The sequence below is a fragment of the Geotrypetes seraphini genome, chromosome 1, assembly GCF_902459505.1.
Source record: "Geotrypetes seraphini chromosome 1, aGeoSer1.1, whole genome shotgun sequence".
Lineage (NCBI taxonomy): Eukaryota > Metazoa > Chordata > Amphibia > Gymnophiona > Dermophiidae > Geotrypetes > Geotrypetes seraphini.
This window is the reverse complement of record NC_047084.1, coordinates 3,130,879-3,145,001: the sequence shown is the minus strand read 5'-3', so window position 1 is coordinate 3,145,001 and position 14,123 is coordinate 3,130,879. Positions and strand designations below refer to the sequence as shown.

Sequence of the window (14,123 nt, the reverse complement as noted above, 5' to 3'; positions counted from 1 at the left end):
TACAGGAAGAAGGATGAGAGAGGAACTACAGTGGAGAGATTAAAGAGTTAGGTGTAAAGGGGGAAGGTGAGAGGCCTAAGAGGGGGGAAGTGTTACAGTTTTGAGAATAGCCAGGTTTTTAGGTGTTTGCGGAAGAGTTGGAGGGAGCTTGAGGTTCAGAGTGGGGAGGTAAGGTTATTCCAGATCTCAGTGATTCTAAAGGGGAGGGATGACCCAAGTTTGCCTCTCCCTCCCTTACATTCCCTTCCATTTCATGTACGTTAATTTGAATTTGTCCAATATTTTTTTAATATTTGATAAATTATTGTTTTTGTTTACTTATTTTAATTGTTTTCTATAATTTTTTATCATTTACACCGTCTAGACATGTATTTTTATAGACGGTATATCAAAAATAAAGAAACTTGAAGCATACAACGAAAGCAGTGCATGCAAATAGATCTCATGCATATTCATTGGGGAAATCCTGAAAACCCGACTGGATTGCGGCCCTCGAGGAGGGAGTTTGACACCCCTGCGACTCTAGCTCCTCGTCGGCGTGAGCAGCAACTGCAACCTGCTGCTCGTGCCAGCGTTAGCTCTCCCTCTGACATCACTTCCGGGTCCTGTGCCTAGCAAGTGTCATCAGTCAGAGGGAGAGCCGATGTGGGCAGCAAGTTGGTTATGCTGCTGGCACCAGGAAAGTTAGAGGTACGGGGGGTGGGTGGGGGGGCATAGAAGAGGGTGGGGAGGGGTGCTACCACCCCAGGCATCTCTCACCCTCACTATGCCACTGGTCAGAGATAAACTGAAATTACAAACTGCAGCTGTCAAAACTGAGGTAAGCAGATTTTTAAGGGCGTGGGGTTAAGATCCGCTAGGTCCGAGTTTTATCCAGTCCCTGACATTGTTGTAACTCCTAACCATAATGCAAACTTCTTGACAGATATGTCGCCTGGAACCTAGATAGGCACAGAGCAACCCAAAAATTAAAGATTAGATTGAAACACAAGAACGATAAAAGGCAGCAGACAGTCTTATTAAAAGGGCAAGGCCTACTCTCCCTTCTTTCCCGGGTAAGAGTCGCCTCACCCTGTGCTGCTACCTCGCTGTCCACCAACTTTCGGGCTTCTCTTTCCTGATCCGAATGGGAGCCGAAGTGGGGACAGACTGGCGTGTACGCTGCAGGGCCCGGAGAGAGGGAGGATCCCGGGCCGCCGCCGCAGGAATGCAGCACAGTCTGTCAGACCAGCTGAGCAAAAGGCCAGGCGTGGAGCCAGAGGCAGGGCCACGCCCTTAGCCCCCTTCGGCAGCTCGCACGATAGGCCTGGGCACGCAGAAAGGCATAAGCACGATCCCCTACGAAAGAATTCTTAAACCATACGTGAATCATTTGAAAGAGGAGAAAGAGAGAGGGTGCAAGAGCCGAGGCAGGCGGGAGGCCGGGCTGCAGGAGGGGCTTCGGTGCAGAGGAGGGCTTTCGGCGCTTGCGTTGGGTGACAGTACTGCGTTGGGATTGAAAAAAGAGAAACGGGCCGCCTGAGTTGCACTGTAACTTTGTATTTCTGTAGATCTTCCACTACCGCTTGAAGGAAGCTCGAGGGACGAAGCCAATGCCGCACAAAGGACGAAAGCACGCTGCGGGCGGCGGCAAAGGGGTAAGTGAGACGTTCCGCGATGGGGAAACCGCAAGGATCCGGAGCTTTCCGCACCCGGGCGCGGAAAATGCCTCGCTAATTACACGCCGCTGCTTGGTGAGTCACTGGCACTTGGGCCAGACTGGGGGAAATCCCCGTGCCCTGTTGGGAGGGGGGGGAACCCTGGAATCACCTCCACTCCCTAGACATCCTATGCCGCTCCCTCCTTTCCCCAGAGCTAACTGGGACGATTTAGCAGGGGGGTGGAGGTGGGACGACAGAGCTCGAATCGTTCCAGGCCGCTAGGGCGTAGCAGCCTGACCGCGGGAGCCAAAACAAGCCCTCTTCACCAGCTCCTGGATTCATGGAGGGGCGGGGCCAGAGCCACAGGCTCCGCCCATTCAGCGTCTGCCAGACTCCGGAGGCATCTTGAGCTCTTTCCATCGGGAATTCCAGGGGGGGGTAGCAGAGCAGAAGTTGGAGCCATGGCGTTTGCGAGCTGGTGGTATGCTACGGTAATTGAGGAAGGGGTTTATGATGGGGGTGGGGGCTGCTTGCTAGAGTGAATGAGTCTTGGGATGGGTCTGGAGCAGAGCGGCAATACCTTGTGCTAAAGGTCGAAGGGATGCCCTAGCTAGCACCTGTGGAAAGTAATCCTCCCTCCCATTTTTGTTAACCCGCTTTCGTTTTTCTCTCTCCTGATCTTTGTTTTTAGTTTCTAAACCACTTTGCTACTTTTGTGTAGGCCTGAACACTGTTGTATCCACTTTTCTGTCCAGTTTGTCTGCCATAATTAGATTGTATATCTGAAAAAAACTGACCTAGGATAACAAGCCTGAGGAGGGTGATCAAACGAATATATTATAAAAATACTCAGAGATGTGAAACTCCGAAGGGAAGGCTGAAAAACCTCCCTTGGGTAAAGAGTTTACCTTCCAGTCATTGTTATTTCATAAAAAAAATCTTTGATCACTGACTCCAAAGGCTATGTATAAATCGTTATTCAAAAATTCCAAACAGTCCAATTAGTTTTTCTTGTTCTAATGCCTTGCAAACATCACTGCACATTGAGAGCTAATGAAGGTTGCACTTAGCTTGTAAGCAGGATTGAGGGGGTCCCAACGTGGCCCCGTTTCGATCCCTGCTTCAGGGGACCCGAATGTTGTATATTAAAACAGGTTCCTGGATTGTAATTCGTCCTGAACACACTTGACTTCGTGACTTGCAACAAGCAATTCTCTAATTGACGTCGTTGCTTGCGGCGGCCAACCCTGTGCTCCTCGCTCTTTTCAGAAGGGACTGTCTCTTCTATGTTTGGGGGGTACAGCTGTAGAATGCTAAGTGGTAGTGGTCAGTATCCATAGACATTCTATAATGCCCACATTTCAAAGTCATGGGCTGGGACAGAAAACAAATTACACTGGTTGTTGCCAAAAGAACAGCACAGGACATTCAGATAGCATCTTTTTACATAACAGCTTATTTTTACTACAAGACCTACAGGAGAGGAAATGTGCTGAAAAAAAATAATTTGTTGGACATCCCTGTGTTAACTTTAAATTTTTCAATAAGAAATGATTAAGGGTTTGTCAGCCCTACACAAGGTGATTCATGTACAAACACGATTGAAGAAGCTGAGCATAATTTCTAGTTTCCTAATAATAAACAGTAGTTGCTTAATAATAAGAACTTCCCATTGCTTTTACTCTTTCTGAGCATTCCTTGTCACACTGCTAAGAGTACAGAAGCTGTACAGATACAAATGAGAGGGAGAGTCACTGCTCCCCGGAGCTTACAATCTTCCATACTAAGGTGCTTATTTTCAAAGCACCTAGATTTACAGTTACATAATGAGACAAAACAGGAGAAACAGTGTCCCGCGTAGCAAGTATGTGAGAATTTTTTTTGTGTGTGTTCCGCTTTGGTTTTTGTTCAAAGTTACATAATAACATAAGTCGATGTGCATTGAAAATGAACCTCCACATGTTTCAGCTCTGGTAGAAGAGCCTGGTATGTGACTGGCATATCACTAGTCAGGCTCAGGACTAGTCCATCTATTTTGTTTTCCTAATTTCCACCCCCTCCCCCTTTTTTTTTTTTTTTACAAAACCACGCAAGAGGTTTTTAGCCCTAACTAGCGCGCTGAATGCACTGCTCCAATGGCCATAGAGTTCCTGTGAGTGTCGGAGCAGCACAATGCATTAAGTGTGTTGGCCGGCGCTAAAAACCTCTTACGTGGTTTTGTAAAAGAGGGGAGGGGGTTTATGAGCAATCACGTATTTTGTTTGCTAACTTTCTCTCCTTTTTACAAAGTCACGTTAGGCTTTTTATCACAACTATGAAAGCTCCGACACTCATGGAAAATAATCCCATGAACATCATCAGAGCTAATATCACCATTGCTGGCAATAAAAAAAGGGGGCCTTTATAAGGTACCTCGGTAGCTTCTTTTATTAACATTTCATTAATAATTTCTTGTAACTTGCTTTGCTGTGTTACAGCAAAGCTACCCTTGTATGAATATTATGGTTTTATAATTGGATGGAGAAACAGGCCTATCATAGCTTAGGATGCTTGGTGTGTGAGCTTGTCAAGGATTTATTTACTCTTTCTGGAAAAAACTATATTAGAATTTTATTTTGTTGTACTTATCTTTTCATTTTGGACTTCTCCCCATCGCTATCTTGAAGCACCTAACTTTTAAAAAAAAAAATTGGCTTAATTGGCATAGTAATTGATGGTTACAGTTTTCAGCCAATCATTTAAAAAAACACATAAAGCAATTGAAGAGTTCAGTGCCAAACTCGTAGGATGCTTAGGATGCCTGTACAGCCGCCCTCCCGCCCCTAAGGATGACCATGTTAAAAAGTAGGCATGGTTAGGGGGCGGAGAATAGATGTGGTTGACTTAGACGTCCTTAGGCATCCAAGATAGCTGGCTGATAATTAGGCGAGTGAAAAGATTCCTCCTCTTCTTCCCTTCCATCTCATGTGTAATATTATTTTTCTTATGCAATTATGTTTGGTTTTTATTTTGAATTATATTTATTGAATTTTCAATATAATCAAGATTAACTTGTACAGAAAGGAAATTCAGCAAGAAAATAGATAAGTAAACATTATAAAACATCTAACATCAAATAAAAGCTTAAATTTCTACTCAAGTCCTCAAATGGGATCCAAGATAGGTGATAGGTGAAAATAATAAGTAAAATTATAATTGCAAAAATATACTAGTTGGCTGAGATTAGTACACCCTTCATTAAACTTAGCACTTATGTTCCATCTTTCTCCAAACATGAAGTTGAGAGAAAGGTTGTCAGTTGAGATGGCTCAAAGAAAACAAATTTATGTGAACGATAATTAATTACACATTTACATGGATGTTGCAAGTAAAATGTGGCCCCCTAGAGCTATAACACCAGGTTTCCTTAAAAAATATTCACGTCTCCTTCGCTGGGTCTCCTTGGCCAAATCTGGAAACATCTGTATTTTACAACCTAAAAATTATTTTTGTTTATTTTAAAGAAAAGTCTCAGCAACCAGTTTTTATCTGGTGCGAGAGCTACTGTTAAAAGTAAAGTTGCTGGTACCGCTAATTCTTTATCAGATGTTTCCAAAATGTTAGATATATTCATTGAATCTTGTCCCAAATTTTGTTGTTGTCGCTGATCCTATGTCTTATTGGGAAGGTAATAAACTTGTGTAAATGGAGGTAATGATCACATAACTGCCTTCTTAGACTCTCACTGGCTACCCATACAAGCACGAATCCAATTCAAATTCCACTGCCTGATATTCAAAGCATTACACGGCTCTTCCCCCTCCTATCTAAACAACCGCTTAAACCAAATCTCCACCTCAAGACACAGAAGAACCTCGAACCCTTTCGCCTTCCCCCCACTCAAAGGCACACAACGCAAGAAAATGTTTGACAACCTTCTGGCAACACAAGCAGCAAAAATCAACCATTCCATCTCCAATCTTATGACAATATCAGACAACTTCAAAACATTCAGAAAAGAAATCAAAACCCTGCTTTTCAAAAAATTCATCCAAATATCTTAACCCCTCCTCTTTTACCTCCAGAAGATTCACCTACCTTCAGATAACCTTCCCCCAAATTACCCACCTTAGCACCTTCCAATTAAACAAATACCATAAATAGATTGTAACCTACCCTCTCTAACTGCATTCCATATGTATTTTTCATACAGTTCTTCACTGTCAGTTTAATTTCCATCCTATAAATTCACATAGAATTTTTCTTTTTTCAACCATCTTTATTTTCTCTTCTTTATTAATTTCCAGGTACTTTAGTTAGATTGTGAGCCTTCGGGACAGTAAGGGAATTTTTTAAGTACCTTCTTACTTCTCATTTATAATCTTAATGTATATTTTCTTCAAACCGCTTAGAACCTAACGGATGTAGCAGTATATAAGAAATAAATTACATTACATTCAGAAATCTCCAATATTTCCATCATATAGCATTTTATCATTTCTCTAGGGGCTATCATAGGCACCCTGGGAAAGTTAATCAATTTATTACTACTTTATTTTTCTGCCTTTATATTTTATTGTACACTGCCTAGATTTTCTTAGCTAAGCGATTTATCAAAACCTTAATAAACTTGAAACTTGGCCTAATGGAGTGTCGTCTACCTTTAGGATACCTAACAAAGCCTTAGGGCTCCTTTTACGAAGCCGTTGTTAGCGGCTTTATCGCACGCAACTTTTTATCGCACGCTATCCCCTGCGCTAGCCGAAAAACTACCGCCTGCTCAAGAGGAGGCGGTAGCGGCTAGCGTGGCCGGCAAATTAGCGTGCACTACTACGCGCGTTAAATGCTACCGCGGCTTCGTAAAAGGAGCCCCAAGTTTGCTTTGGCACTGCTAGGCGTGATTCTATAAACGGCGCTTAGCGTTCTATAGTAATGCTAGGCCTGCACTCGCCTTTAAAAACCTATTTGGCGAAATGGGACCCGCCAGTTCTTTGGTTCATCAATCGCTACTTTCACCACAAGACATAGTGGAGAGTGAATTTATTTAACAGCACACATAAGATAAGTGGTTGCTCTGGTTGAGATTTATGCGTCATGTGTTTAATGCAATTATTTAGTGTTCTTGTTATTTTACTTACATTTATCACACAAACTCTGCTGTACTCTTACATTAGCAGTGATTTCCATTCAGTACATCAAGTGCCGAGTGATATACATGAAATTAAGAAAATGTTTTTTTGTGCTGCATTTTGCCACTCAAAGTCAAAAGGATTTAACAAAGATGAAAATAGATAAAGAAAAAAAATGTATCTTTAAATGATTCTCTTAAGTATCTTCAAATGATCTCCTGAAGGTTTTTTGGATCAATGAAAGAAAATTTAATCCAGTTACAACCAATGGATATCAAGCCTATGGTTTGGATTTCTGAGATCCTTTTCCTTTGCAAATGGTTATGGTGACATGCATTCTCAATGAATAGACCTCTGGTTGATTGATACTGTGTATCTTTTGGTTTATTCTCACTTTTTGCTTTGATATACAGTGGTGCCTCACACAACGAACTTAATTGGTTCCAGGAGCAAGTTTGTTATGCGAAAAGTTCGTTATGTGAAACGCGTTTTCCCATAACAATACATGTTAAAAAAAATAATTCGTTCTGCAGCATAAAATATGTTAAGATGACATAAAAAAAGATAAATTTGTCAAAATGGTGAAAATGGTGGTCTTGCTGAGGCCAAACTCTTTGACGAGGTCACACTGTTTTACCCCACATTCACTCCTTCTAATTATTTCCCGTTTCATTTCAACAGAAATCACCTTCCTGCTTTTTTTAGAAGCCATGATATATAAAAAATATTGAGTTTATCTTAAAAGGACGACTGTATACAGTGAGAGAGGGCAGTTAAGCGCAGTGACTAACGACTGCCTGCAGTGCCTGCGCGGAAGGATGCAATACATCGGCAGCTCGGGCGACTTCATTGTGTGAAACGAAGTTCGTTGTGTGAAACGAAGTTCGTTGTGTGAATCAAGACATGAAGTTCGTTGTGTGCAGCGTTCGTTGTGCGAGGCGTTTGTTATGCGAGGCACCACTGTATGTTAGAGACACAGCCCCCTCACGAATAAGAAAAAATTTGCAAATGCAGTGATAACTTGGAATCCGAACGCCCCAGTACTCGAACAACTTGGAATCAAACTAAAAATGTAAACAAATTTTGCCCCAGAATCCAAAGGCAGCTTTGGAATCTGAACGCCCTGCACGTTGTTCATGTGTGTTTGTGAGTATGTTTCCCCAGCGCTCAGGCTACCCATATGTCGTTCAGTTTATTGTTGGAAGCTGTAGTGAAAGCATCTGGTGTGATTTTTGCCTTTGTGTAGTGAGGAAAATACTGTACTGTATTATAATTTGTTAATATTTTACCTTAAAATCCAGTGTATTTTCAATTTGAGTTTGTGGGACCCAGGAACGGATTAATCCTGTTTCTATTATTTTCAATGGGAAAAATTGTCTTGGAACTCAAACAATTTGGAACTCAAATGGGGTTCTGGAACGGATTAAGTTCAGATTCCTGACAATAAACCCACCCGCTTCCCAACCACCTCTCGAACCTCTCCACACCTTACTTTTAAAGCCTGGTCATATAGCGATGAAGTGGGGCAGGAATGATCTTCCTACGCTCCTGCCCCGTGCAGAGTCATGGAAAAAAAAAAAATGACTGCCATGAGTTCCCGCTGCAGTCTCGCGAATATGGAGGGGGGGGGGGGAGTGTATGTACCTTTTTCATTGGTAGCTCAAAGCACTTTATTCAGGTACAGTAAATATTTCCCTTTAATAACCTAATTTGCTAACCTGCATTAATATTTTTAAGTGGGGCCTGTTTATTAACTAAGGGCCAAATTCCATATTTGGTGCCAAAAAATTCAGCGCCAACTAGAACGGCACTTAGAGCAATTCTATAAAAGGTACACACCATACATAGAATCATGCTTAGCAGCCATACGCATAGCTAACATTTAGGCCAAGGAAATCCAGACCCAAATACCTGTGCCTACATTGTGCGCGGAACAAGCATATTCTATAAAAGTGTGTGTAACTTTTAAGTGCGCCCATGATTGCCCATGCTCCTTCCCTGGTCACCACTTTATAGAATGTGCCTACCTAGTTGTACACGCAACTTCTAATTAATTCCAATTAGTGTCAATTATCAGCTGTTAATTGCCAATTATTGGCACCAATTAGTCTTGTTAAACAAATTGTTCACGCAAATTGGCTGTGCGTGCCGATTTGCGTATGCAGCATAAGACGCTATATACAGAATTTGGGGGTAAGTGCATAATTGCGTTAAGGCCTGTAGTCAGGCAGAGCAGCAGAATGAGGTAAAGGTGAGAGTTATTGTGCCTCCAAAATCATTCATCTCTGACGGGCCTTTCCTAAATTAGAACATTTCTGCAATGTTGGGATGCGAAGAACTATAGTGGGGTTGGGGGGGAGGGAGAGTGTGTTAACACTAGCTGGTAGCCTTAAGCCATGCCGGGGAACCTTGAAACACCGCATGGCCTCTACTAGGCCTAGCTATGTCCTTTAGCACAGGGGCTGTGAGAACTAGTACAATAATGGCAGCCCTGCTGTCCCTCAGCAGGTTACTTTGGTTTACATTGTCATCAGTCTTGTTGGTGTCACAGTGAGTGGTAACAAGCCAGAGTGATCTTCAGAATTGGTATGGATTACTGGCTCAGATATTGTTTGAACTCTGCGATATTACTAAAAGCTGCAGCCTGTTTATTCCACTTAATGCACTCTGGGTTTTCTGCCTGTCCAGATAGGGTAGGGATACAGGGCGGATGAACCCTGATAGGGATATGGAATCTTGACTATCGGTGATCATACGTAGATGCTTAGCATTTTGTTGTGTGCAAATCTTTGCTCCCCTTTCTGCAGATGAGAGTGCCTCTGCAATTTCAGCATCACTAGTAGTTTGTAGTCAGTGGTATCATCCAAGGAACCCTTATTGTGCGGTTATTTAGCAGATATGGCCCCTACCACACAGAGCTTTAACTTGTGCTCTGATCTTGTCGTTCTGCAGGTGTAGGTGTATTTTCATCATAGCTTTGGTGCAGGTTAGAATGGGCCACTGGACTTGTTTGGGGAGGGCGTACACCAAAGTTGGCCTGAAGTTAAATGTACAAGTGGGAGCAAAAACTACCATGCAGTTAATTCCCAGAGCTATTAAATTATGTAATGAGTTCATAAATTAAGTGGAATCTTGGGTAAAAATGTCTATTGAGCATCTTTATTTGATGTTTTCATTTTATTTAATCACTGAATTCTTTCCTTTTGTTTTACTCTTCTGTTCTCATCCTTGGTATTCACTTCAAGAGGACCCACGTGCAGGAAGTTAGTTTTGTAGACAGAACAGCAATAACTTTTGCTTAGAAATGTTTATGGTTGGGGCTTCTCTTTTAGCTCTAAATGGTTGCATTAGTTTCTGAATAGTGTTGCATAGAGAAAAAAAAGATGGGGAAGGGGGAAGCCTGGATGTTGGTTTTAAGTACAGGAATGTGACTCGCTGGGGACCACCAGGAATAATAATAATAATAATTTATTTTCTTGTATACCGCCCTACCAACAGTTCTAGGTGGTTCACAACAGAAAAACTGAGACATTTTAGTAAAAATACAATCTCATATACAGTACTACTAATATATTATTGAATACAACATTATTTCTTTTTTTTTTTTTAATAAAAACTTTATTCATTTTTAGATCTGAAATCAAGTATAATAAATATATACATCAATTTATCTTTCAAATACACCTGACAACTTATAATTGATCCTTATAAAATAGAATAATTCCCCTCTCCCTTATATATTTATAAAAATGATTTGTTTTAATAATAATCAAAAATACCCCCCCTCCCCCTTAATATCTTAAACTTTTTTATTCAGGGAAGAATATGGATTATACAACATTATTTCAAAAACACACAATTAAAGCGGTTCACAACAGAAAAGCAAAGGGCTTCTTTTACAAAAGGTACGCTAGCGTTTGTAGCACACGCACAAGATTAGCGCGTGCTGGCCGAAAAATTACCGCCTGCTTAAAAAGAGGCGGTAGCGGCTAGCGCGCGGGGCATTTTAGCACGTGCTAAAACCGCTTGCGCACCTTTTGTAAAAGGAGCCCTAAGACATTTCAGTAAAATACAATCTCATATACAGTACTACTAATATATTATTGAATATAACATTATTTCAAAAACACGCAATTAAAATACATCAATTAAATGCGACATTAGTTAAAAAAAACTATTAAAAATACATAAACTAAAAAGACTGCATCGTAAATGTATATTCAGAAAATCAACATTCTTGTTTATCAAATAGGTAAGTTTTTAATGATTTCCTAAATATAGGGTAAGAATAAGCTTGAACAGTCAATGAACTCATCTTCCCCGCCTGATATTCCAATGTCCTGCCCAAAAAAGTCTTGTAACGACAGGCCCTTGGGGTAGGGAAGATGAACATACCCGAGGAAGTGCTTGGTTGTGTGTGTTCACCTGTGACAGTGCAATGGGGGATAGATGTGTATTTGTAACAATACCCTAATGTATATATGTGTGTGGGGGGGGGGGGAGGGGGCATAACCCTTTGGACCAGGTTTGGAAGGATACTGGACATAAAATTGATGGAAAAGATGGTTAGTGTGGATATCAGAAGCAAACACCCATGACTGTATCTTTTTCTTAGAATACTGAGAATCGGCAGTGTTTTGGATTCCATAGTCAGGTTCCCCATCCACAATAACAGGAATAGGAAGATAAATCCTTCCAGATGATTCATGTGCTGGCTTGACCAGAGATCCTAAAACACACTAAGAATACAAAGAGAGCCAGGTAACCTGAGACACACAGTAACAGGTTCTCAAACCTCTTGCATTAAATAGGGAACAATGTATTTAGGGTCATACGTGATGGTGCCAAATATTTTTTTGTAGTCAACAATACCCTATCTGCTTCTTTGTATTTAGGAGATTTATACCTCTGTAATTGAGCCACTTGTTTCTGAATTTTGTGGCTGAAAGCAAGGCAGTGTGAACAACCTCGTTCCATGCAATGGATAACCTTATCTGCTCTAGGCATGTCAGTAGGGACAGGCGTATGAAGGAAGGTGTTAGTATACCTACCATACACACTGTAGGAAGGAGAAGTCTGAGGATGTGTGTGTATGGCATTCTTGTGTCCAATTATCTTGATGGTCTGAAATATAGCATCACTATAATTGTTCTAATATCTGAATGGTTCTCTGTCTATTTCATTGAGGTTGGCATGCTGAGGAAAAGGACAGTTTTTAACCCAGAGTACCCTCTGAAATTTGGAAATAAACTAGGCTCTCCTATGAGGCACACTAGGCCTGATATTCAAATTACTTATGTTCCTAACTTTCATTGGCTTTTACAGAGCTACAGTTGAGGTTTCTACTGCCGGCCGTTAAGGTAAATGCTCCACTGCTCATATGAGTGTCGGAGCATTTACTTCGCCCGCCTACAATAGAAAACTCTACCGCATCTTTATAAAAGGAGCCCTTTTGAGAGGTATGTTTCTAAATTACCTCAGAAGGTTTACTAAGGTTATGCCTACATTTAAACTCATTAAGCTACTAAATTTAGAAGCATAAAAAGTAGGTGGCAACAGGGTGGATTTATTGCAGAAAATATCCTTCTCATTTATTAATGGAGAATTATTAAGGCCATTGGAAAATATGATTTATCTTCAATCCATCATCGGAGTAATCCAAAAAGACTATAAATACATGGGGTAATTCTGTAAGCAAATTGAGCTCGAAGATCAGGCTTTTTCAGGCTCAGTCAGAACCTTATAAAATTACCCAGGTTATAAACATATAACCAGGGCTGTGGAGTTAGAAGCACCTTCGACGCCAACTTCAAAATAAAAGCTTACAACATTATGAGGCTCATTTTCAGAGCAGTTAAACACACAAAGTACCGTGGAGGGGCATAATCAAAAGGACATCCAAGTCTGTTTATGTCCATCTCGCAAGTCGTCCAAAGTAAAAAAAAAACAGCTTAAGACATATTTTTGAAAAATATGACCAACTTTTTTTTCATTTCGAAAATCGTCTAATTATACGTCCTGCTGATCTGATCGTCCAAGCCACTAAATCGTCCATCTTTATACCACATTTTCATCCTAGAACAAGCCCTGTTGGACATGGGAGGGGTCTGCAAAGTGATGGACTGTACATCCAGACATGCCATGGGAAAGGCAGGAGAGATTTGGGACGGCAGGCAGGAGAGATCCTGGGATGAGCAGGGCTTCAATCGAGCTGGAGCGTCGGAAAGACATTTGCGACTGGTCCCCAGCAGTCGCTTCTTGGGTTGATTGGCTAGCCCGGTCGGTTTCAAAAATTTCTTTGGTGAATCGAGTCCCTGTCTACTTTGCATGCATTTCCCCTCATTTGCATGCACGGATTGGAAGCGGATCACAGGAGAGGTTAGTGAATCGGGCCGGAGGGAAATCTGGTCGCAAAGGGGTTGCAAACCGATCGGTACACGATCGGTTTGCTTAGTGAATCTAGCCCTTTGTGCTCTAAGGAATAAATTTTATGTACGCCGTCTAAAAAATCAGCACCAAAAAGATCAGTGTGTAGTGTGATTCTATAAACTGCCTCTGGAGTTAGGCGTAGTTTATAGAATCATGCATAGCAGTGGTCCATATGACTAACATTTAGACGTGGGTGTTTATGCCAATGAAAACTAGGCCTAAATGCCTGCACCTAAGAAGTTGTGCGCAGATTGGGCGTATTCTATAATAGTGCACCTAACTTTTAGGAATGCCCATGCGCCTCCCCTGGCCACACCCCTTTTGAGATTCACACACTAAAATTCATGTGCGCCACCTTATAGAATATGTTTGGAAAGTTATGTGCATAAATTCTAATTAGTGCCAATAATTGCTTGTTAATTGGCAATTGTTGGTGAGGATCGGCTTGTTAAACAATTAAGTTGTGTGCACAAATCAGCAATGCACAACTTTGGCTGCGTCATGTAGAATCCGGGAGTTAGTGTAAAATCAGACATGAAAGTTTATAGAATTAGGGGATTAGTGCATAGGTTTACACATGTAAGCACTCCTGGGGCAGAGTGAGGGCAGAGCTGCAATATTCACATATGGGTCCTTTTATTAAAGCCACGGCAAAAATGACTTTAGCGCATCCCTTGCACAGGTCTTTCCTGCGTACTGAGGCCATTTGTGCTATGCATGGAAATTGGCTGATTTTCCAGTTTCCGGAATCAATGGCCATGGGCTAATTGCACAATTAGGGCTGGATTCTGCAAATGGCACCTACATTGGCAACTGCCTAAAAAATGTCGCCGTTCACATGTCAGTCATGCTTCACCATGCAACTATATAGGAACAAACTGCTTGCAGCTAATTATTGTATATACCAAGACCCTGAACACCCAAGACACTACTTGTACTTATTTCG

The 14,123-nt window shown here is 41.5% G+C and overlaps 1 protein-coding gene across 4 annotated transcripts in view; it reads left to right on the top strand.

Annotated features, from left to right (window-relative positions):
- Positions 1-1,283: 1,283 nt before the first annotated feature.
- Positions 1,284-14,123, top strand: part of CAST (calpastatin) — a 285,855-nt gene continuing 273,015 nt past the window's right edge. The window contains exon 1 of one of the 4 annotated variants that reach the window (XM_033914801.1): positions 1,284-1,733. In XM_033914801.1, the coding sequence (XP_033770692.1) occupies positions 1,593-1,733 (141 nt within the window). In that variant the 5' untranslated portion in view covers positions 1,284-1,592. Of the gene's footprint in view, positions 1,734-1,999; positions 2,132-14,123 lie in introns of those variants that run through there. The other 3 variants (XM_033914972.1, XM_033914887.1, XM_033915063.1) reach the window with 3 other exon arrangements.